This window comes from Schistocerca gregaria, chromosome 3 (genome assembly GCF_023897955.1).
Source record: "Schistocerca gregaria isolate iqSchGreg1 chromosome 3, iqSchGreg1.2, whole genome shotgun sequence".
Classification (NCBI taxonomy): Eukaryota; Metazoa; Arthropoda; class Insecta; order Orthoptera; family Acrididae; genus Schistocerca; species Schistocerca gregaria.
This window is the reverse complement of record NC_064922.1, coordinates 685,708,771-685,733,944: the sequence shown is the minus strand read 5'-3', so window position 1 is coordinate 685,733,944 and position 25,174 is coordinate 685,708,771. Positions and strand designations below refer to the sequence as shown.

At 42.6% G+C, this 25,174-nt stretch overlaps 1 protein-coding gene across 1 annotated transcript in view; it reads left to right on the top strand.

Moving 5' to 3' along the window:
• Window positions 1-17,761, top strand: part of LOC126354305 (transcription factor SOX-10-like) — a 205,354-nt gene extending 187,593 nt beyond the window's left edge. Inside the window, exon 7 of the mRNA XM_050003860.1 lies at window positions 14,371-17,761. Coding sequence (XP_049859817.1) covers window positions 14,371-14,764 — 394 coding nt within the window. The 3' untranslated portion in view covers window positions 14,765-17,761. The remainder of the gene's footprint in view (window positions 1-14,370) is intronic.
• The last annotated feature ends 7,413 nt before the right edge of the window (window positions 17,762-25,174 follow it).

Sequence of the window (25,174 nt, the reverse complement as noted above, 5' to 3'; positions counted from 1 at the left end):
AGGGCGGTTTTACACTAGTTCGCCAAAGCAAACGACTCAGCTCTTCTCCTAAGCAGAACAACTCTCGGAAGCGACAACGCACAGAAGAACTGAAAACTTCCAACCGTTATGCGCCTATTGCGACGGAAGATACTACGGATGCTCCAGAACGTATGGACCAGACGAGTGACGTCAATCTCGGAGCAGATAAAGAGGGGACAGATGGCTCCGGCCGGAACTTACAACGCAGAGTCCCGCCCGTTACTATTTACCAAACCAAGAACTACATGGAACTCAACAAGGCGCTGAAAGCGTATATTGACGGCAGTCTTGAGGCCATCTACCATGAGACAGGATCAAATATCACTTTGACTCCTATGAAGATCAACGGCGGGCCATCAATTCCTTTGTGTCGAATGACATCCACTTTTTTACACATCAGGCCGCAGAGGACAAGGACCTCAAAGTGGTTGCCAAACGTCTACCTGCCGAAGTTACGGAGGAAGAACTGAAAGACGCACTGATAGAAATGGTTTTCCCTGTCACCAACGTCCACCAGTTTAAAAATCGAGACGACAACACCAAGGAATTACAACCTCAAGATCCTTACTGTGTCACGTTGCCAGCCCAAAAGGAAAACTACAAGATTTACGACATAAAATACCTTCCATATACTAAAGTACTTATTGAAACCAACAACAGACAAGAAGTACCTGTTCAGTGTCGCCACTACCAGCGATTCGAACATACAGCTAATTATTGTAGCTTGCCTGCTCGCTGCGTTCGATGTGGGGGGCAACACCGATCTCCACCAGCATGTACTTATCCCAGAGAGGCTCCGCTGAAATGTGCTGACTGTGAAAAGGACCACCCTGCCACATGGCGTGACTGCCAGAAGTACCAAGAACTTCTCAGGAAATGCAGACAACGGTCTTCCCCGCAGCCCTCTCAACGGAGGACTCGTGTAATACTGCACTCCAACCTGACGCCACACCCTCCGCCCCAGAGTCAGAGAACGCCACAAGAAAAGCCGGCGGCGACACGGCAGCCAGTAACACAGCCTCCTCCTGAAGCACTTTCACCTCGACAGCACCGACAGCATTATTCATACGCCCACGTAGCATCACCACGCCGACCGGAACCGGAAACCTAGGTCTCACCAGCTCATTTGATGGAATCTATAGCCCCAGCGCTCTCTGATGCCGCGAAACTTCTCACCGCCGTGCAGCAACAACTAGTGGGGATACTTTCTTTAATCGAAAGTGTATTGAAGGCCTTTGGAACACCTTAAGATGGATCGCACTGGGACCACGAGAAATCTGAAAATCTGTATATGGAACGCCAACGGAATGAAACACAAGAAAACAGAATTTTTACAACGTCACAAAATCGACATCGCATTTGTATCGGAGACGCACCTTCGTCCAACAACTGGGCTCAGATTTCGTAACATGTGCGTCTATATTCCGCACAGACAAGGCCAACGAGGTGGAGGGATCGCAGTTTTGCTTAAAAGGGAACTGCGGCACCATCATGAAACACTACCACACCTCCAACATCTGGAGGCAACAGCAGTAACGGTTCGATCGGCGGCAGCCAACATCACTTTCATTGCGGCGTACAACAGCCCCGGGAAAAACCTGCTGCCAGATGACCTTCGGAGTATCTTCACCAATTTTGACAAAATCTTCCTAGGAGGTGACCTTAACAGCAAGCACGTCGCGTGGAATTCCCGGCGTACGAACCCTCGTGGACGAACTTTGATTGCCATGGAAGAAGAACTGGGCATCACAGTCCATGGCCCACGAGAGCCCACACGGATTCCTTACGTCGATCGGCAAGAAGCACACGTCCTAGATATTGCTATCATCAAAAATATTGAGACGAACCTCCAGCTCCGCACCGTCGACGATCTTTCGTCTGACAACCGGCCTGTTACCAGCATAGTGGAAAACGCAACGGGCAAACTTCCGCCCCCTACCTCACAAACTCTGGGGTCAATTTCGGACATATCTTGACAACAATATCTGCCCGACGCAAGACGTTTCAACAGCGGAAGCCATCGACATCGCGGTACAAACTTTGACGCAGAAGATAAAGGTAGCCAAACGGAGGGCAACTACTCACACGGTCTTCCCTGTAGTAGCTTTCGACGAGTCCCCGCCTCTACTCCAAGAACTGAAGATACAGAGAAACAGGAGCAGACGACGTTGGCTCCGCTATAGAAACCCTATCGATCGACGAGAAACACACGTCTTAACACGAGAACTGCACAAGAGAGGGGCCAAGTGACGACAGCAGGTCTCGGAAGATAAGATGGATGAATTCTTACTTCGAACCAAGAACGAATGGCAGGTAGTCAAGAATATACGACACCAGCGGCCACCTAAACGAGCCATCAGAGGACCAGATGGCCTCCTCTATGACGAACTAGCCCAGGCAGAGCTGTATGCCACGATTTTTTTTTTTTTTTTTTTTTTTTTTTTTTTTTTTTTTTTTTTTTTTTCATCCGGCTACTGACTGGTTTGATGCGGTCCGCCACGAATTCCTTTCCTGTGCTAACCTCCTCATCTCAGAGTAGCACTTGCAACCTACGTCCTCAATTATTTGCTTGACGTATTCCAATATCTGTCTTCCTCTACAGCTTTTGCCCTCTACAGCTCCCTCTAGTATCATGGAAGTCATTCCCTCAGTCTTCTCCTTATCAGTGTTTTCCACATATTCCTTTCCTCTCCGATTCTGCGTAGAACCTCCTCATTCCTTACCTTATCAGTCCACCTAATTTTCAACATTCCTCTATAGCACCACATCTCAAACGCTTCGATTCTCTTCTGTTCCGGTTTTCCCACAGTCTATGTTTCACTACCATAAAATGCTGTACTCCAGACGTACATCCTCAGAAATTTCTTCCTCAAATTAAGGCCGGTATTTGATATTAGTAGACTTCTCTTGGCCAGAAATGTCTTTTTTGCCATAGCGAGTCTGCTTTTGATGTCCTCCTTGCTCCGTCCGTCATTGGTTATTTTACTGCCTAGGTAGCAGAATTCCTTAACTTCATTGACTTCGTGACCATCAATCCTGATGTTAAGTTTCTCGCTATTCTCATTTCTACTACTTCTCATTACCTTCGCCTTTCTCCGATTTACTCTCAAACCATACTGTGTACTCATTAGATTGTTCATTCCGTTCAGCAGATCATTTAATTCTTCTTCACTTTCACTCAGGATAGCAACGTCATCAGCGAATCGTATCAGTGATATCCTTTCACCTTGTATTTTAATTCCACTCCTGAACCTTTCTTTTATTTCCATCATTGCTTCCTCGATGTACAGATTGAAGAGTAGGGATGAAAGGCTACAGCCTTGTCTTACTCCCTTCTTAATACGAGCATTTCGTTCTTGATCGTCCACTCTTATTATTCCTCCTTGGTTGTTGTATATATTGTATATGACCCGTCTCTCCCTGTAGCTTACCCCTACTTTTTTTCAGAATCTTGAACAGTTTGCTCCATTGTATATTGTCGAACGCTTTTTCCAGGTCGACAAATCCTATGAACGTGTCTTGATTTTTCTTTAGCCTTGCTTCCATTATTAGCCGTAACGTCAGAATTGCCTCTCTCGTGCCTTTACTTTTCCTAAAGCCAAACTGGTCGTCACCTAGGGCATTCTCAATTTTCTCTTCCATTCTTCTGTATATTATTCTTGTAAGCAGCTTCGATGCATGAGCTGTTAAGCTGATTGTGCGATAATTCTCGCACTTGTCAGCTCTTGCCGTCTTCGCAATTGTGTGGATGATGTTTTTCCGAAAGTCAGATGGTATGTCGCCAGACTCATATATTCTACACACCAACGTGAATAGTCGTTTTGTTGCCACTTCCCCTAATGATTTTAGAAATTCTGATGGAATGTTATCTATCCCTTCTGCCTTATTTGACGGTAAGTCCTCCAAAGCTCTTTTAAATTGCGATTCTAATACTGGATCCCCTATCTCTTCTAAATCGACTCCTGTTTCTTCTTCTATCACATCAGACAAATCTTCACCCTCGTAGAGGCTTTCAATGTATTCTTTCCACCTATCTGCTCTCTCCTCTGCATTTAACAGTGGAATTCCCGTTGCACTATTAATGTTACCACCGTTGCTTTTAATGTCACCAAAGGTTGTTTTGACTTTCCTGTATGCTGAGTCTGTCCTTCCGACAATCATCTTTTTCGATGTCTTCACATTTTTCCTGCAGCCACTTCGTCTTAGCTTCCCAGCACTTCCTATTTATTTCATTCCTCAGCGACTTGTATTTCTGTATTCCCGATTTTCCCGGAACATGTTTGTACTTCCTCCTTTCATCAATCAACTGAAGTATTTCTTCTGTTACTCATGGTTTCGTCGCAGCTACCTTCTTTGTACCTATGTTTTCCTTCCCAACTTCTGTGAAGGCCCTTTTTAGAGACGTCCATTCCTCTTCAACTGTGTTGCCTACTGCGCTATTCCTTATTGCTGTATCTATAGCGCTAGAGAACTTCAAACGTATCTCGTCATTCCTTAGAACTTCCGTATCCCACTTCTTAGCGTATTGATTCTTCCTGACTAATGTCTTGAACTTCAGTCTACTCTTCATCACTACTATATTGTGATCTGAGTCTATATCTGCTCCTGGGTACGCCTTACAATCCAGTATCTGATTTCGGAATCTCTGTCTGACCATGATGTAATCTAATTGAAATCTTCCTGTACCTCCCGGCCTTTTCCAAGTATACCTCCTCCTCTTGTGATTCTTGAACAGGGTATTCGCTATTAATAGCTGAAACTTGTTACAGAACTCAATTAGTCTTTCTCCTCTTTCATTCCTTGTCCCAAGCCCATATTCTCCTATAACCTTTTCTTGTACTCCTTCCCCTACAACTGCATTCCAGTCGCCCATGACTATTAGATTTTCGTCCCCCTTTACATACTGCATTACCCTTTCAATATCCTCATACACTTTCTCTATCTGTTACGACTTACCAAGAACATATGTCTACACCAGCGATCCCCGTGAACGACGTCCGCCTGCAAGAACAGGAAGCCGTCGTTACAGCAGAATGGACTGTTTTTCATACTGCGCCTGTGCAGAGCAGCCCACAACTCACAACACCAGCAGAGATCCGTAAAATTATCCGGAAGACAGAATAATGCGCCAGGCAACGACTCCATAAGCAACACCGATTTGAAACAGTTGCCCAGGAAGCCAAATGTGCTCCTTACCCGAACTCTCAACAGCTGTCTTCTGCAGGGGTATTTCCCTACGGCGTGGAAGATGGCTCGAGTAGTTCCAATATCTAAGCCAGGTAAAGACCCAGCAGAACCCAACAGTTACCGGCCAATTAGCCTCTTGCCGACCCTTGGCAAGGTGCTCGAGAGAGTGCTGTTGAAGAGGCTCCATGACACGCTTACAGCGCATGATGTTATACGACCCGAACAATTCTGTTTCAAGGCCAAGTTATCTGCCGAACTTCAACTTCTACGGATCACCGAACGGATACAAGAAGGATACAACAAGCAGCACTTCACGATTGGTGTCTTCCTTGACACTGAGAAAGCTTACGATAAGGTGTGGCGGCCCAACCTTATCGTCAAAATGCATCGCACTACCCCTATTGCGGATTGTTACATTAGACTCATAGACAACTTTCTGCAGGACAGGAAATTGTATGTCGGAGTCGACGATAAAAACTCCGAAATGAAACTGATCTCCGCAGGGCTCTGTCATTTCGCCTCTGCTTTTCAACTTATATATAAGTGACATCCCAACAGACACCCTTGTTACGGCGAGTTTTTATGTGGACGATATGGCCTTTCTGATAACTGGACGACACTTGGACCAGCTAATCGCTAGGATGCAATGGCAACTTGCTGTAATGGAACGCTGGGCGCTGCAAAATAAGATAACGATCAACCCGACGAAGGCGGCAGCCGTTCTGTTCACACAGAGGAAACCAGTTCTGAACGACAGACTACAAATAGCTGACCAATTTATCCCATGGTCGCCGGGAGTGAAGTATCTCGGTGTCTACCTTGACAAAAAATTACTCTTTACGCAGCATATTGACGACAAAAAGACAGCAGCCCAGAAGATGGCCAGGTCATTGATTCCGTTCCTAAAGAGTAAGCATCTCAACCCTAAGACTTAACTCCAATTGTATAAGGCAACGGTGGAACCCACAATGTTGTATGGCTCCACCTTGTGGGGAACTACGTGCGTCTCCAACTACAACAAACTCCGAGCCCAGCAAAACATTTGCTATCAATGGAGCACAGGAGCTACATGGTGGACAAGAAACGTCGACATCCGCACCACATTCCACAAGACCACTATACAAGAGAAGGTCCATGACAAGGCTCTACGAGTTTTTGACAAGGTCGAAGCCCTTGGAGACGAAGTTCGACAATTAGAATTGGTAGAAGCAGTAAACCCTGCAAGATGGCACAAGTATCGAGTACCGAAGTCAATATCATTTCACCCCTCATAGGAAATCTGTCATAACACGAGGAAGCAGTCACACATAACAGCCTTAACACATTTCGCCCTCCATAGGAGATAGACATAACCAAAGACAGCAGGCTAAAAGACCCATTGCGTGCCCAAGCCTAACTGAATGTGTAACAAATAAAGTGATTTCCTTTTATCCTTACATCCCAAGGATGATCTCTTCAGTCCACACTACACACTATAATAAAAAAAAGACGCCATTTTGAAACTGTTCTGCAGCTACGCCATCTGTCGGAAGTGACGGAAACTTGGCTCGCTCACTCTGGAGACTCCAAATAATACATACGTAACGTTTCGCATTTGTAGCATTCTTTCTTTCTGGGACAATGAAGTACTTCTTCCTAAGATCAGTTTTATAAGTCGCGTTTTTAATTTTTTGAAATTTAATATTGTTGTTTTTCGTTGAATCGTTTTATTATTTGTGTTTTAAATTTAAAACGAAGAAAACCACGAATAAAACCTTCCACTAATTTCACCTCCAAAAGTTTCTAACTCACTTTACAATAAAACACCCTTATGTTGGTGTCTTTTCTTCTTAGTTAATTTTATTCTTCCCTGGCTGAAGAGCGGGTTGAATGTACCCTTATGGGGTGGGAGGGATAAAATAACATACAGAAAAAAACAGCAGAAAAGGCATATCATTAACAATTATTAGTTGCAGAGATTAAAAAAGCTTGCTCTGGGCGAACAAACCAGCTGCTAAATTGCTGACCATCGAGGTGGAAAGTGCATGGCTTGTTGCATCCTCTGGCCGAATTGGCCGAGCGGTTCTAGGTGGTACAGTTTGGAACCAAGCGACCACTATGGTCGCAGGTTCGAATCCTGCCTCGGGCACGGATGTGTGTGCTGTCCTTAGGTTAGTTAGGTTTAAGTAGTTCTAAGTTCTAGGGGACTGATGACCTCAGAAGTTAAGTCCCATAGTGCTCAGAGCCATTTGAACCATTTTTTTTTTTGCATGCTTTACGAGTTGATGTGATTCCTAAGGATGTCAATGTTGCCATAACGTCGTTAAGGCAAGGCGAAAAATTCAGTTTGTTCATCGGTGTCCTGCAGGTTTCAATGTTGAACTAAATTGTCAGTTTAACGTTTCAGAGAGCTGTGTACATGCTGTCAAACACAACAGCTATTGCTGAGGCTTAGCCCCGACATGACCACAAGTTTGATGTCACGCATGCAAAATGTGCATTTGTCCACTTGCTTGTTGGTGAGTTATGTGGGGAGGAGAGTTCTCAGAGGCCAGAGATGGTTTGACTGGCCCACAAAATAATACGAGGAGCTGAAAATGGATTCGGTTGAGAGAGCAATGGTGGAATAGGTTCGGCGTGGCAGAAACGACAAAATCAGGTGTATTATTCTCTGGCGGCTGAGTGGAACGAAGATCTGTCGATCGATCCAGCTGGTCATCCCTTGAGGTGGACCAGGGTGGGGAGGATACCGGAGAATGAGAAGAGATACTCATGTCATCTTTTGTAAACCCTTGTCGCCAGTTTTGTAAGGACTCGTCACTACTGCTTTGGAGGTAGAGTTTCCACAGTATTATTACGGTAGGCCGAGTTTGTGAGTTCGTGAAACGGCTTCTGATGCACTACACCGCTAAAAAAATTGCTCCCCGCTACTATTACAGATCTATGCCATAGGGTCAGGTAACAAGATAGGCGAACAAAAGTTCTACAGCAATCCAACAAATCAGTAACGAAGTCACACAAATGAGTTAAAAGTTTCACTTATCTTTGTGACTTGCTGAAACATTAAGTCTGCAACACTGCATGTAATATAACCCAAAATAGGCCCACAATGACTAAGTGCAAATAATCGTAGGTGAACTACACAGTACATAGCAAATGCAATTTACTACAACTGTATGTTCACTTCTAAGAGCTCACTAAACGACGTTCCCTGTCTAAGTCAGTTCTGGAACATGATGTATTACCAAGTGGGCGAGGGCTGCTCTTCTGTCTTCAGAGTAAGCTTCTGTCCGTTGTCGTCCGGCGATTGGTGGATTTCACTCGGCCGGCAATTGGCCGAGGAGAAGTCCATATCTTCATCCTCAGCGCCGCCCGTGGCGCTGGTGGAACTCGCACAAATGCCAAGTCTCTATTGTGGTGCTTTTTCCCTGGCTGTGTCTTTTTCGGACGACACAGCACCATCTCTTGCCACTTTCTGATAATAAGTAGATGGCGCTGCCATATGCAGCAAGTGTGTGTGATGTCACTCTGTGATGGATGCCGTGAAATAAAATTGTATGTGCTGAAGCTTAGTGTTTCAGTTCTCTAAATTAGTTGTAAGTAGGATCAAAGCTGTCTGCTCTTACCTCACAAGGCTTAGTACTGCATATTTGCTGTCACTGAGCAACAAAGCACAACAAAAAGGTAATACAAAGACAAAAAGCTTCACCTTACAAAAAACACACACTTTGAAAATTTATACTGTTAACTGTGCGACACTGATCAAACTCTGGTATTATGTAGGAATAAAAAGTATTCTTAATTTCAAACAGCATCTGCTGGGTAGCTAACGATGTTTGCTAATTTGTACTATCACTTGTCTCATGCACCAGTTATCCCATTCTGTTTAATTCCATCGCCTATGTAGACCTACCGTTTTCCGCCCATATCATTGCCACTGATCTAAATATCCACAAGCGCTCTCGAGCTTGTATCAGCTGATGGCGTCAGTTTACCATCTTCCTTCCTGATGATACCGTCCCTCCTTCTCGTTACACCTGTTCTGGAAGCAACTCCACTCCTGTTATCTTAAAGTCATGTAGAAACTTTCTTGGTCGCATTCAAGCAGAGGTCCTAGGTACAGTTGGAAACGCCCATGAAATTGTCCTACTGCCAATCGGTCCCATTTCCACACCACCAAATACGACTCCACAGTACCACACCCAAATTAATTCAAGATTACAACTATACTGAGTGGAATGACTAACGGAAGTATATTCATTCCCCCATCAGAAGCCATCTCGCTAACTTTCCAAATCCAAACAATGTTTGCAGGAATACTTCTTTTTTAAACAAAACTGGAATGAAGTTGGTGCTTGGTGCTACACATATACCGTCGTTGCCCCCCCCCCCCTTTCTCGTATTTTCTTGAGGTAGAGGCATCATCTCTAATACTTTTTCTAGCTTAACCACGTGCAGAACTCACTCAAACATCACTGGTAGTTTCAGAACACGTCCACAATTTTATGACTGCCAAAATACAGTAATGGTAACAGACATGCACCAAGGTGAGTAGGCAGCTGTTAACTCCAGCAAGTATTAGAAAGATTTCCACCGACCCAAGGCCACAACCTGCTCCACACTACCCTCTCACCCAAAAAAAAAAAAAACTCTCTCCCTGACAACCTAAGCAAAGTCAGTCTTTTCGCCTCCTGTTCCAAGACACCTTCAACATCCCTCATAATCTCAACTTTGACCACATTATGGACCCACATATCCAAGAGGAGAGCGACACGTTCGCTGCCCCCCTTGCTCCTAGTTTCCAATAATAATTCCACTCCACAAACAAAGTCAAACACTCCAGTTATAGCACACGACATAAAAGCAATTTTACAGAGACACACAACATAGACCCTGATCATGATTCCATAACGTAGTACTTCCTTAAAGCAGGTTATTTCCTCTGACTAGCAACCTTTGTAGTTTATACATCACCTTCCTCTATATCGGTTACTACACCGGGCTTTGGAAAACCTCAAAAAATCTCCGTCTGTTAAAACTACTAGTGAAATCTCTTCCCACCGACCCATCAGCCTTATCTCCACACAATATCTCTGAATGTATCATCACCACCTTGACCAACATCTGATTTCCTCTGTTATCCAAAGTGGCTTCTGCCCTAACTTTTCAAAAAGCTGTCAACAATTAAACCCAGTCCAATTCCTATAGCATATACTACAAACGCCGACCTCCCCTCTACCTACGAACGTGTGCAGAATTCTGGCATCCATTTGAAGCTCAAGTGGTATACGCTTCAGTCAATTATATCTGCCTAATTACATCCTTTCTAACTAACCGTACATCCTTTGTTACAACAAATAAAACGCTGCCCCGCATTTTCCATCCAGCTGCTCACCTGACCGAAGGATCTGTTCTTTCGCCATTAAGTTTTCTCCTGTAAGTTACACAGTCGATGTTCTTAAACCATCCTTTCCCGTTTACATACCTCAGTATGCTAACTACACCGCGTTCCTTGCTGTCCATTCCGTCCTCCATTCTCCCTACGATACCTCCAACTCAGCGTCCTGATGTAAACAGTGCGACGTCTCCATCAGTATTGTATAACCCAAGCAGTAATTACAGGAAGAACAACCCAAGATGTCTGTCCTCGAGACCTCTACCATACAATCCACATCGTCCAATGTACTTTAGTACATTGTTCCTAATAACACGCAGAGAAATACTCCCTTGTGCGACGAAAAACGTAGTAAAATGTTGTCGACAAATGGGCACCTTTTCTTTTCATTGTGATCCACATCTCTTCTTCTCTGAAACGTCATACAATTCACATCGAAAGCAAGACAGCGCATTTTTCACATGAAGCCGTGTCGTCTGCAAGGGTGAATCAAATAGAAACTAAACTTCCTTTGTTTTTTTAGTTGGCACTATAAATTATAAATGTAGGTGTATACATCAATTTTCTATATATCTCCCTCCATTCCTTCCTCCCTCTTCTTTCGGAACACACATTTTCCAGCAAATAAGTAACTTTGCGACCCCGTCCTCATAGAACGAAGTCGCTCGTGCCTGTATCCAGTTGCGCACATAGACTTCAACCTCACTGTCGCCACTGAACCATGGACATCCCGGAACTTCTTTAAGTGGACAAAAGACATGAAAGTCTATACAGAGAGCGTTTAAGTGTCTCCCAGTTGAGTTACTCCAGTATTTGTTTGTTCAGGGCTCTTGTACGGGACCACACGTTGTCTTACAGAAGAATCACTTCTTTCATCAATAAGTCACGTCGTTTGAGCGATATGCTTGCCTAATCTCAATAAAAACCACGTGTTAATGCGCACCGTTCACTGTCCGACATACGTGCAAAAAGTCGATATGGAACATGCCTCACTGGTCTCAAAAAGTAGATAACACGACGTTGCCGGATGACAACCGTGATTTAAGTTTAACAGCTGCCCCCCCCCCCCCCCCCCCCGTACACTTTTGTGTTTTTGTTTCTCCATTCCCCGCTTGTTTCCTTTGATTGGGTGGGGGTGTATTGATGCACTCACATTTCATCACAGGCGATAATGTGAGTCCGGAACGACTCTCCGTTCTCCTGAAATTTAGCCAAGAGACTCTCACTCATGTGCAAACGATTCAATTTTTTATTAGTTGTCTAAAGCTGATTAATCCATCTTTCTTAAATCCTAGTTTGTTGTGATTAGGGGAAGAGTGCTGCCATAAAATATCCCGACTTTATTTGCAATGTCAGCGACCGTCAACGATCGTCAAACACCTGACACCCTCAACACTTTATTGAACACGGCGAATGTTGTTTGTAATTCTGTTGCTGGGTCGGCGATCGTAGCCATCATTCTCAACGAGCACACGACCCACCACAAATTGCTTGTGCCAAGCAAAAACACTCAAGATCGTGGAGGTGTCTCTCTTTCTTGAATTGTTCAGCGCATCCCCGGAGCATTTCGCCTGTTTTACACCTTGCCGAGCGAGAAACGTGAGAGCAATGCGTTGCACAACGGAGACACGTGCCTCTTGCACAGAAGTCGTGGTGATGAAAAAATGTTCAAATGTGTGTGAATTCCTAAGGGACCAACCTGCTTAGGTCATCGGTCCCTAGACTTATGCACTACTTAAACTAACTTATGCTAGGAACAGCACACACATCCATGCCCAAGTGAGGACTCGAACCTCCGGCAGGAGGGACAGCGCAGTCCGTGACATGACGCCTCAAACCGCGCGGCCTATCCACGCGGTGTGTCGATAACTAATGACAGAAGCGAGCGACTTCTCTCAGCTGCTTTCCCCACTTCTCACATCCCCGCCCAACACTGGCAGGAGCGGGATACGTCATACGCCAATAGTGCGCTCGGGTGGCCAAGAGTCTCGTTTATATTTGATTCACCCTCGTATACAACGGAAATTTTTAGAGTGCCGTGGTTCTAAAAGCAATTGACCTTTTTAATTATTTGACAGCTACTTCCTAGTCTTTTGGAAGTTCATTGCCAGCTAGTGTCTTCGATTTGCTCTAACATTTTGTTATTTATTTTTATTTTCAGATGCTGTGTGCACCGTAAGATGAATTTGACTAGAGAATATTCCCGGGCTATGATTTCTTAAGATTTTAAATCGTGATTAATGCCTGAACAAGACGAAGATCGTCTTAGAAATGCATTTGGCAATGATGCCCCATGCAGAATTGCAGTTACTGACAACTGATTCACCAACTTCTGTTCACCGTTAATTTTTGAAAACATTTGTGAAAATAAATTTTTATTACGACAACGAGTCCGAGCATACAGCAAAACTAACAACTAAGTTTCTGGATGCCTAAAAGACAGCACCATGAACCCTCCACCATACAGTCCTCACCAAGCACTTCGTGATTTCTTTTTCTTTTCAAAATTTAAAGAAAAAATGCAAAGAATCACTTTTCTGTCACCAGATGAAGCAGTAAAACATTATGAAAACCTAATTTCTGAAGTACCTCAGAAAGAGCGGCGACAACATTGCATTGAAGTCTTTTTCGATCGAATGCAAAAATGTATTGAGGATAAAGGGAACATTTTAAAAAACAATAAAATCATTTACCAAATGAAACTATATGGTTCCAGAGACCTTTTCAAGTCCCAAAAATTTATGATGTTTATGTGAAGACTGAAGAGACTAAAGAAAATTTCTACCAGTGCTGAGATTTGAACCTGGATCTCCTACTACACTAGGACACATTTCTCCTCAATCAAATTCCCATTCTGTGCAGTTGTGCACTTTGCTAGGGTGATATGGTGCGAGGGTGAGTCAAATGAAAACCTTTAGTATTTTTTAAATATTATTTATTGCGCAGAAGTGGTACAAATGAGTATCACTTTTCAACACAATCTCCCCCACGCGCAATGCTAGTCCTCCAGCGCTTACAAAGTGCATAAATTCCTTTAGAAAAAAAGTTCTTTTGGTAGTCCGCACAACCACTCATGCACCACGTGGCTTACCTCTTCTTTCTCATTCTTCATGCTGCAATGTCATTCAGTGTCACTCGGCGGTTTTCCTTCACTATGGCTTCAACTGCTGCAATGTTCTGTGGAGTCACAACTCGTTGTGCCTGACATGGACGAGGAGCATCTTCCACTGAAATCACACCATTTGCGAACTTCCAACTCCATTCGTAGACTTGCTCCTGCGACAAACATGCACCACCGTACTGAACCTTCATTCGTCGATGAATTTCAATAGATTTCACACCTTCACTACGCAAAAACAGAATAACAGAACGCTGTTCTTCCCTGGTGCACGTCGCAAGTGGGGCGGCCATCTTTATAGTGATACTGTGACGGTATGTGTGCATCTGCACTATGCTGCCACCTACAGGCCATTCTGCACACTGTTTGTAGCACGCTTACCAACTTACAGGATAACGGAGCCAAATTTCGATGTGTTATTACAGATTTAAGGTTTTCATTTGACTCATCCTTGTGGTTAGTGCATCTACTTAGTGAGGAGACTTGGGTTCGAATCCTGCTCTTGGTACAACTTTTCATTCGGCTCTTCAGTCTGCAAGTATCAAATAATTTACATTTTTTAAAAATTAATCCTTTCTTAATTATCTACAAATTATCAGTGTCACCCTCGTTCATATTTTTGGTACAGAGTGCACAAGGGTAATATCGCTGTGGTTCTGTCTGCTTGCAGTGCGCACGCGCAGTACTCGTTGGAGGCCAGTGAGCATCACCACTTGCACCACCACCCGCACCAAGGCTTTCGGCCGGCCGCCGGAGCGGCGGGCTTCATGTACGGGTCGCCGCTGGAGGCGGCGGCAGTGGGCGGCCGCGGCGGGCCGGTGCCGGCGGGGGCAGCGCACGGGGGCGGCGGCAACGCGGCCGGGGGCGGAGCCGGGCCCGCAGGGCCCGCCGCGTACGGCGCGGCCACGGACTTCCTGCACCCTCACCTGGCTGCGGGCGCGCCTCCACCCCCCGTCTCTGCGCCGGCGCCGCCTCCCGCCTTCCCCACCGCGTCCCACGCGCACCACCAGTCCTTCTACGCATACGGTCCTCCTCAGGGGCCATATTACATGGCACCTAGGTAACCGCGCGGCAGTGTTCCGCTGGCTGCTCTGTCGTCGACTACAGGACCGCTAATATGCACAGAAGCCACGGGGGCTTCCTTCCGGACTCGTTCCGCAGACTTCCGTCCTGCCACCTTTCGGCGAGGACTGAATCACGTCAGTGGTCCAGACTTCCTAGCAACTACTACCCAGTGATTTTGTCTTTTACACCTGATATGCTATCCGAGACTCACGAGTAACCCAGTCGTGACAAGAAAGTACAACAACATTCAGTTGTGGGAATGGGACAACAGAAGACCTTTTAAACCATTGTGTTCAATTAAAACTGTATGGTGTACTGGAAGTGCAACCCTGATCTCAAAATTCTGCCAGCACTCAGTTCAGGTTTCAGAACACGCTTTACAGATCGACTCCAAGCTACGACCTAGTACAACAACGGATGTACCAGAACTCCAGCAAAAAATGCCCTTGTTGTTGTTCTTCTTCTCCTTCTCCTCCTTGTCCTCCTTATTCCTCACCTTTTCACGCTTCTCTACAGGATTGGCATTGTTATATGGGTTTTGGCAATGTCAGTGACAGTGGCGGCCAGGTGCCCTTCTTGACGCTACTACTCCCCTGGGATGGGAATTGTTTGCCATACCTTCTGCGTCTAGAATAAATTACGTTTTCAAGAATGAGAATGTTTTTCTGCATGTTTAAGCACCATGTATCTGAGGCTGCCCCAAAAATTCCTGCGAAACCACATGCAGGTTGGCTGGCGACCCTGCCCTAGTTCTTAATACTCAAGGCGGATTTCACCCGGCTCAAAATCATTTGCCCAAAGCCCAGAAACGGCCCAATAGCGCGCTCTGCCGTCTGGGTGCGTAAATAAAAAGTTCGGAGGTCGTTCAGGATACCTTCAGAATGTGGCTCAGTGCAGAGTAATAACTAGAGTTGTAAAACTACCTTAGGCTGCGCCAGACTATGGTACGTAAGCATAGACTATGATAGTTTATCTAATAGCTTTGGCCATTTAAGGTCGCAACCGCATTACCTGCATGTTAGGGGTGTTGCATACCTATCACGCATTAGTTCGTTAACATATTGTGCCACACTACTGACCCGTAGTTTTGGTAGAACACGACTCTAGTAATCAGGTGGTTATGAGTTATTTGGTTTGTTTCACCATTTACCTTTGTTTCCGTGAAAATACCTGCACAACAATGAAAAAAACCAGTAATACGCAATCACCAAAGCTTACAACACAGAGCAATGCAATAACCCCAGAAACAAAGGTACCGTGATGCGGTCTCCGTCGCTGTGGGAACATCTCAGCAAAGATTCGTTGTGCTGCTCTTCCAAGGTATTCAGTGAACTCGTTAAGTGAGTTATACGTCGGTCAACTCCTCATCAGTGGAACTGTCTATGACGCTGTCAACGTACAGTTAACACTGCCGTAAAACAAACACGAGACAGAAGCAAGCAGTACTGAATACAAGCTTCAGAACGAAGGGTAAAGTAGGCATTATTGTTTCCAACAGAAAATACCGTGAAAGAACGGGACAAGATCGTTTACAAGCAAGACACACAATGAATACCGTCGATATTTGCACTGTTGCGCCGATGTTTTCGGTGCAGTACCGATACTAAGATACACCGGGCTACTCTGTAACGAGCCACCGGAGACCACTGGTCTTCAATACCAGAATACTCTAAAAATATACTAGAACAAACTCCGAAATTTTTTTGGTGGATACCGTAGAGTTCATGGCGGTAGTGCTTGCAGCATTGCTAGTCACTTCTCGTTCTAATCCAATCGCTTTTGTACCGAGTAGACGCGACTGTCTGTACAGACTATCATCTATTTTACCTTCTTCTGACTACCCGTATGTGAGATGTCGATGGAGACTGTTGGCTGCTGCATAATGCACCTCGCATACCAGTTCTATAAATTTACTCAACAGGATTTTTCGCAAACAACGCTGTCCACCAAAGATGATCATTTAACTTCCCTGAGCAATCTACTGCTCTTCCAAAATCTCGTACTCTTTACGCTGAAGCCCAACTTGTGGTTAAACCATTCTCCATCTCACGTAATACAGATTTTAATCCGAAGATTAGTTTGAACCCGCCACTGCTGTGCAAAGCACTCTACTATTGCAGGTATGACCTCAGCCTCTTGAATCTTATGGTCCGAATCACATGACCTATATGAGGAGGGTCTACATTTTAATATGTACTTCTAGCCAAGGACAGACAGGACACTGCCGCAAATAATTTGTTGAGTACCATGAAAGGAGCAGAGATCACCGACAGATTTAACCAGAAGTATAGTATTCGTAATCTGATATTTATTCAAATATCCACGCAGCCTTCTCTTCATTATATTTTTGTTAATTCTGCAACAGTAGCTGGTCAGCCGTTCCTGACTATGGAACTGAGGACGTAAGTATGGTGTCATTTTGAAGCTCTGAGTCAGTACATAAAGAGGGCTCCAACTAGGAGAGTATGAGGACAGCAGAGATTGGAGTTAGGGACGCAAGCAAGTAGATAGTTTTAATCTGTAGAAATATCAGATCAGCTTAGAGAAATAAAATTCCTTCTGTCAAAGTGCTGTGGCCGAAATTGTGGCCACATCTGAGCCAAACGGGGTGCACTGTCTCCGAAACAAAGACACGCCACTCGATTGTAAGAACAACACCATATTAAGACGCAAGACGAACAAATGTTTTCGTTTTGTGTGAGATCTGGAACCATTCGACATTTTCCCTAATGGATGATTTTATTCGGCAAGACTACTGGCTTTTTAGCTTTATCGCTGATCAGCTGAGAGTGTCCCATCACTCATCAGTTCTGTAGAAGAAATCTGGATCAGCCAACAAAGGAGTCGTTTTCAAATTGGACAGCGAGTGCGAGAGCGATATGGACCTTGTGTGACGGACTTAAAATCAATGGTTTCCTAATTTATAAACTATTTCTCGTTTTTGTTACAGTTTGATGCATTGTATGTTTGAAGACTTAAGTAAACAATTAAAATCACATTTGGGTTTTGTAAATGTTCCAGTTTCAAACATGTAGCACCGCCTGAAGAAATTTCTTGAAGGTATTTTGATAGTAATTTCATTGTACCTTACTTCTTCCTAAAAAGTAAACCAAGTGAAGAAAAGAGCTTTTTTGTTTAGTGCAGGTGAGTATGATGTAAATAGAATAATGTCAAAGTAAACACTGTGTAGATTAGTGCTGTTCTTGTTAGTGACGCAAGAATATGCATTATGGTAAATGACTAAACCTTTAGTCTTTTCTAATTATGTTGATAGGTGAAGGCTGATTATTTTGATCTGGATATATAACTGAGCAATTGTTGTTTCTCCAGTTTTTAACTCGAATATTAGCAGCGTACCACACAAACATCGTCCAATGATGACAGCACCGGTCTCCTCATGCAGTCACTGTCAGGGAGAGTGGATATAATCATCTAACGACTAACGAGGTGACAAACCTGGTATTACTTGGGTATTTATTTTGCCAATTTTCTATTAGAAACAAAATCTTATATGTAGCCTACTCCTACAGAACACTCGGTGTGAGATGATCCCGGACAATTGCTGTTCGCTGGACGCAGCTTCTTCGCGTGTCTCCAACGTCTCTATAGCAACTCTTCTTCATAGCTCTATAGATGACTATTGATTTCGAGTATAGCTGTTTGCGCTTCGCAGTTGGAATATGTCAAAAGCTCTGCCGGGTATCTGGGATTTCCTTAAGTTGGTTCGACTCTAATAGTATGGAATACACTGAGGTGACAAATCATGTATGCGACGCCTATTGTTTACACATCACAGAGGAGTATCTTGATGGATAATCCGATTTTCATAGAATGGTTTATAGAACTTTTTCTACTCTCAGTAAAAGCTCATCAGTTAAAGAACAGTGAAAGGGAGAACACATTATCGCTCATTGACAACCCACCGACGCATCCATCATGTAATATCTTAAACGGAAAGGACGAGTTCATAAAAGTTTACCATAGAACATTTTAATTTCCGCTGCCGTGAATACAGGTTTGATGGCTTCCATTATAAAACACGCATTTGAATTACACAGAGCGAAATACATAAGACAAAATAAAATGTCTTACGTTCCTCTAACATATATGTTTAATACATCGGATTCTTCAGAAACTTATGGGGCTACAAAATGAACATATTTTTGAAAAAACTGATTTCTTTAAAAAAATTTACGTTCTATCTCAAACGCTCGAGAGAGAGGGGGGGGGGGGGATGGGCGCGACTATCAAGTTTTTGCCCCCCCCCTCCCCTAGTTCAGGGCCTTTAAGAGCATGGAGTAATTAAATTTTAGAGATATTATACAAAATAACTCATAACGTGACGAGGATGCTTTTCATAACTAATGTATAAGTGATGAATTAATGTAGACTCTTGCATTGGCATTCGCATTCTCATCGCATTCCTTTGTTGTTCTAATTCTGAGTCTGATTGCTATTAATTGCTGAGTTAATGTAAGTGCATGTTGAAATTATAATTGTTAGCAAAGTACTATTATTCAAAGTCTTAACTTAATTTCAAAAATATTGTGAGACAAGTGGCGTACTTTAAAAAAGACGTTTTTGTGGAGAGTTTTGAGTCATCTTCACCAACATTTAGCCAAACTGCATATCTGAAAAAGCAAATTGCAGTTTTCGATGTCTCCTTAAAGACATTTGATGATTTTTCAGATAGGTGACATGGCCAAATATTTTCAGTGATTTTGTTCAAACCTCACAAGCTGAAATCACAGAGAACTTTGACTTGAAGTGAACCTTATCAGCATAAATTACGAATTATTACAATGTTTTATCTAATTATCATTTCATATGAAAGGATATTTTCTTAATAACAATTTATGAACGAAAGATATAGCACATTCACATTCCAGTGTCATGAAGTATTTCATTGTTATGGCTAAATAAAAATATTATTAATCTCCCGCAATGTAGAAAAATTTTAAAAATATTTTTTTATTTACTTAGAAACAGCAGGTAAGGGGAATTAGCACTGTTTATGGTTATATATAATTGGGTGTTTGATAGCTAGGTTGCAATAAGGTGGATACACTCTGGAAGACAGGACTGCCATAACTGATCAAATGCATTTCCAATGTCAAGGAGGGAAACTTAGAAAATAGACTAGTTGCCAGGTAGTGTAGGTGTTGGTTTAGGTGTTAATGTATGTATTGGAAGATGTCAGATTCAAACAGCTTGTTGAGCCCCAAGATGAGGCTGATGAATTGTAGGAGAACATGTCATTGCCTGGTTTCTTTTTTTGAATTCAGGGAGAAGTAGGATATGGGACATTTTCATGAGACAGAATAGTAGCCTGTGTAAAGGATCACTGTGTAGAAGTTGGCAAGGATCTCTAGAAAGGAGCGTGAGTGTTGTGGACAATCTTTTTGTATGTAAAGCAGCTATTTTCATTCCCCAGAACGATAGATATGCACGTTCTATGTGCGCGAGGAGGTGTACAAACATTATGAGGAAATATAAAGTATGAGTGGGAGAGAGTACTTAAATACTGAAAGTGATGTGGAGTGCATATTGTTTCAGGATTTGGAGTAAGTTACAGAACATGTGAGGAGAAAAAAATCATGCTGTACTCTCATGGGCAAGGATGGGGAGGATGAGGATAGCCACGGCATTCAATTCCCATGTTCAGCAGTGTTTTTTAGTCTTTTGTGGGCTTCCTTTTGGATAGTGAGTAGGTAAAGTTCCTGGTTAGTTTTTGACTGAGTGTTAGCCTTATGTGGATTAGACAGCTGCGGATCATCAGATAAGAATTGTGGAACAGAAACCTTGGTTTTTCAACTATTCCTGGGGTTCTGAAAGACTGTTGTATTGTTTTTCTATATTGTTTTTATAGGAGGTAAACTAGGTGAAAGAGTTGATCGCAGCATAGAAGCCAGAATGGATGCCACGCTGACTAAAGTGTGGTGGGATTTGCTGTTTAAATTGCTTTTGTGGATACATTTGGAGAGGATCGTCTCAAGGTCTTTGCTGAAGACTGATCGAAGGGAAATAGGTCAGTAGAAAGAGATTTCTGTTCTATGGCTATGCTGCTGTTATCAATAAACTTATCATGATTTTATGACTACAGTAGACTCAAAGAACATAAACATTTGTTGGTCATGCCTTCCTTCCTCAATTCACCCTTTCTCTTGTGCCAGCCCTTGCTTCGCTGCCTGTCTGGTAATTAGCAGTGCTATTTATTTATTTATTTGTCCATGAGACCTTGTTGGTGTACATAGAATGTACATGAGGTGTTGGACATCACTTAATACAATATTGTTTCTATCATTTTAACATCATTAATCTCTTGTGGTTACACTACTTTTTCTTGGTACATTATCTGTTCAGTGATTACAATGTTACTATGATTTCAGTGATTACAGTGTTACTATGATTTCAGTGGATACAGATGGTACATTATTATTCATACTGGCACATTTTGTTACTACTCTTTCAGGCTGTAGAAGCAGTGATCAATTAGATACACCTTTACTGCAGCTACTTAACTGCTGTTTAAGTTCTGGTTTTCATTTTGTTTGTTTTGCCTGTTAAAATATATAGAGTAGTTAACCTTAATATACTATTATACTAAATTGGGCCCATTCTATCATGGGATCATAAAATTCCACTTTAAATACATTTTTTGTAATGAGAAAGAAAATGCTGTCAATGCAAAGTGTCACGTGAAATACATCATACTCAATATTCGTTTGGGCTGAGACCATATACACATTGAAAAAATTAAATTACTGATATCTGTCAAAACACCAGAAAAGATGTTCCTGATAATTTTAAGGAGACATCCCGTATATATGGTCAGAAAAGCAGGTAATCTGAAAAAAAGAGCTAACCTTCCTCTTACATCCAGCCAGAGTTTAAAAAACTCCTGAAAAACAGTGGAGCTCACAAAATACAGGGCATAGAGAGCTGGTTGAAACACTAAATTGAAGTAGTGACATATTTGGGATAAATCTAAAAGTATATAAAAAGGATAGGGTATTGGAAAATGAAGGTCACACACATGTTGCAATGGATAAGAAACTCAAATCCATCCATACAGAGGTAGGAACTGCATGTGAGTTTCATAAGATGAGACTTAGTATCAAAACTGGATATAAACTTAAAATTGACTCCTTCTGTTGACCACTGCACTTACCCCCCAAAAGTAATGGAAATTTTTAGGGGAAACACGGTCTTGCTAATAAATATATTTCAAATCATACTATCATCACTGGAGGAGACTTCAGTCATCCAACAATTGATTGAGGTAAATGGAACTTTGGAAGTGGTGGGTGCAACAAGGCACTGTACAAAACAATACTAGATACTTTCTCTGTAAGCTACATAGAACAGCTAGACTTCTTGCCCATACTCATGAATCAGATCTATTGAGTCGAGCACTGAAAGAAAATACTCAAGGTCATATTCGGGAACAGTTACTAATTTTTCCCTAACATTTGCAGGTAACTTGTTCTTTAAGATTTTCAATACATCTACATGAGAGATCGGATTATTCCAGTAACGGGTCTTGTTTAGATATGTTTCAAAATAGTTTCTTAGCCCCCCGAATTTTGAATGATATGGTACTGGGTTAAATACCTCTCGTCTTAAACTCTCCTGGATAGCTGTAGACCAGTATTTATCTAAAAATGCATTCTCAAACTGATCATATGGCTCGCAAAGTTCTGACATCTCCGTAGCCCACAAAAGGGCATCACCTTCGGTATGTCCTACTACATATTTGATCTTTTGAGCTTCTGTCCAAGTCCTCGGCAGTACATTTCTGAAGGCTCGGACAAACACTACCGGGTGCGTTCGCTTTTTCTCATTTGAGAATACGGGAAACTGTCGATGTTTTATTAAGCTCTCATCCATTAACAACGCTGTCCAGGAGGGCGGAACAGCATTTCCCTGCAGTAACGGTATATTTGTTTCACAAAAATTTTGCCCGTTGCTCGCGTCGTGCGTCGACATGCGGTCGCGCGGCGTGGGTTGGGCATTGTTGTCCGCGCCACTGATTCCTCTCACTGGCGGATGGCTGTTTAGCGCTGCGCTTACCGCCCCCGGCGATGATATTACCGTACTTTGTTTGCTAACTATTTCGTCCCTTAACCTTTGTTCTACCTGTCTGATATCCTGTTCTATGCGTTTTAAGATTTCTTCTTCCTTTTCCCCCATTACTTCCTTTACCGCTTCCACATAAGTGCGCTGTTCACGTACGCATTTTTCTGCGAACGTTGTGTTTTCGTCCTTTGCATTACTCTTTACCGTTTCGTAAAGCTGCACAATGTCTGAGTTGATTCTCTTGTGTTCTAACTTGAGTAACCCTATCTCCACTGTGATTTTCTCTACATTTTCTGGCAAGTCGTCACAGAAAGAATGTAGTTTCGCTACTTCTGATTGTACATTGTCTAAGTTAACCTGCGTATTCTTTTGCATTGCCTGTAAATTCTCTTGGGTTTCTCTAATACCGGATAGCTCCTGTCGATATGTGTGTGTTAGTGTCTCAAAATTTTCTCTCATTATGCCTTTTAATTTCTCACCCATATCATGAACTGAAATTTGCACTTGTTTCTTAATTTTCCTATCCACCTCCGTGGAGATTTGCGAAATCTGCTGTGTGAACTTCGTATCCATGTTATTGAGTTCTGTGCGCAAACTTTGTACCTCGCCTGAAATGTGCGTCATGTTTGTATTTACCTTCGCGATCTCGGACTTTACTGTGGTCATGTCTGCTTTCATGTTAGTCATGTCTGCTTTCATGTTAGTCATGTCTGCTTGTATTATGTCTAAACTCGACATCTTTGAATTAATTGTGTTCATGTTAGTTTGTATAGTTTCTGTTAAAGCTCGAAATAATGCTTGCATATCTTCTCTATTCATTTCCGGCCTACGCCTGTCAGCATCTGCTTCTGTACTACGCGTACTACGTTCATTTAAAATATTCTCCTGCCTTGAGTTGTCATTAATTTCGTCTATTGTAATCAAAGTATTGCTGGTAATGAAATGTTCTGTATTCACGGGCGTCGAATGCAACAATGGCATGTTGCGCCCAGCATCCAAATAATCACCGCTTAACGGTTCTAAACCACTCCTTGTTGCGTTTTGTAAATGCACATCCACTACATTGGCATTTTGATTTTCGAATGACATTTCCTTATTGTTTTGACTCTCCATTATAGAAACTCTTAAGGCACTACAGTTATCAAAATCAGTATTTTCTCTCTTAAGATTTCACTTTCCTGGTACTTCTCACGCTAAAAATGCATATACAGCTGTATGTAATTGTAATCTCAGTTGTTGTTCGGTCAATATATTTTCAGTACTAATAAAGAAATGTCATTGTCTCTACTCGAATACAATAGCGTTAATCTCTGAAGCTTTAGGTTCTGGATTTTAGGAAATAGGTGCTTGGGTTTTCTAATATGCTTACTAGGAACGCATTTTCTATATGCATTGCGCGGTCCTACCTGATTGTTGTCTTGTAACTGTTACGTCCTCTACTGTGCTTTGTTGTACGTTCTTGGTATTGTCGTCCTCTTCCTTCTAATTTATTTATTATTTCCTTTCAGTATCACATCACCGTCTCCGTCACATCATCAGCGTACATGTAACATAAAGAAATTGTTAACATACATGTATATTCATTTTCCTAACAATACTAGTACTCACAGTTTTGCCCACTACGTATCGTGCCTGTCACTTGTCGCCACTTTATAATATGATAAAATGATAATATAATAGGATAGGGAATGAATGATAATAAAATGTTGGAATGTGTGGCTTTTTTAAAATGGATGAATTAAAGAGATTAATTCTTTGGCATGAAGGACAAGCACAATAAGCTAGGCATTGCCTGTAACGGGAAAGGAATCATTTTAGTTTATATTTATATAAATAAATCGTCTTCATAGTATTTTATGCGTACCAATTATTAATATTATGTCCGATCGCCGTCTCCTTGACTGTGGCCGTGTTGTTATATTCGGATCTTCGTAAATTTTCCGAAGTACACAGGTGGGCTTCCGTTCTTCTTATTGCATTTCTACTTGAAATAATAATAACTCTCACAAATTTTCTGTTAATAAAACGCTACTATATTTCTGTTCGATGCACATAGAAAATACACACAATGGCGGTCTGCAATTACTCGCTAAAAAATGGCGGTTCTCACTCGTTCACTCACTGAGCGAAACCTACCTTCCAACAACTCGTACAAGAACAAAAACTGCTCTGTCTTTTAACATCTGATAGTCAAAAATACGTGACGGTAGGCACAGGCTCTACGCTGGGCTACTACCACCTCATCTTTTCTCTTTGCTTTTAAAGAGGATGAAAACATAAAAGTAAGTAATGCAAAAGGTATATCACAGACTGAAGCCCACTTCTGATGG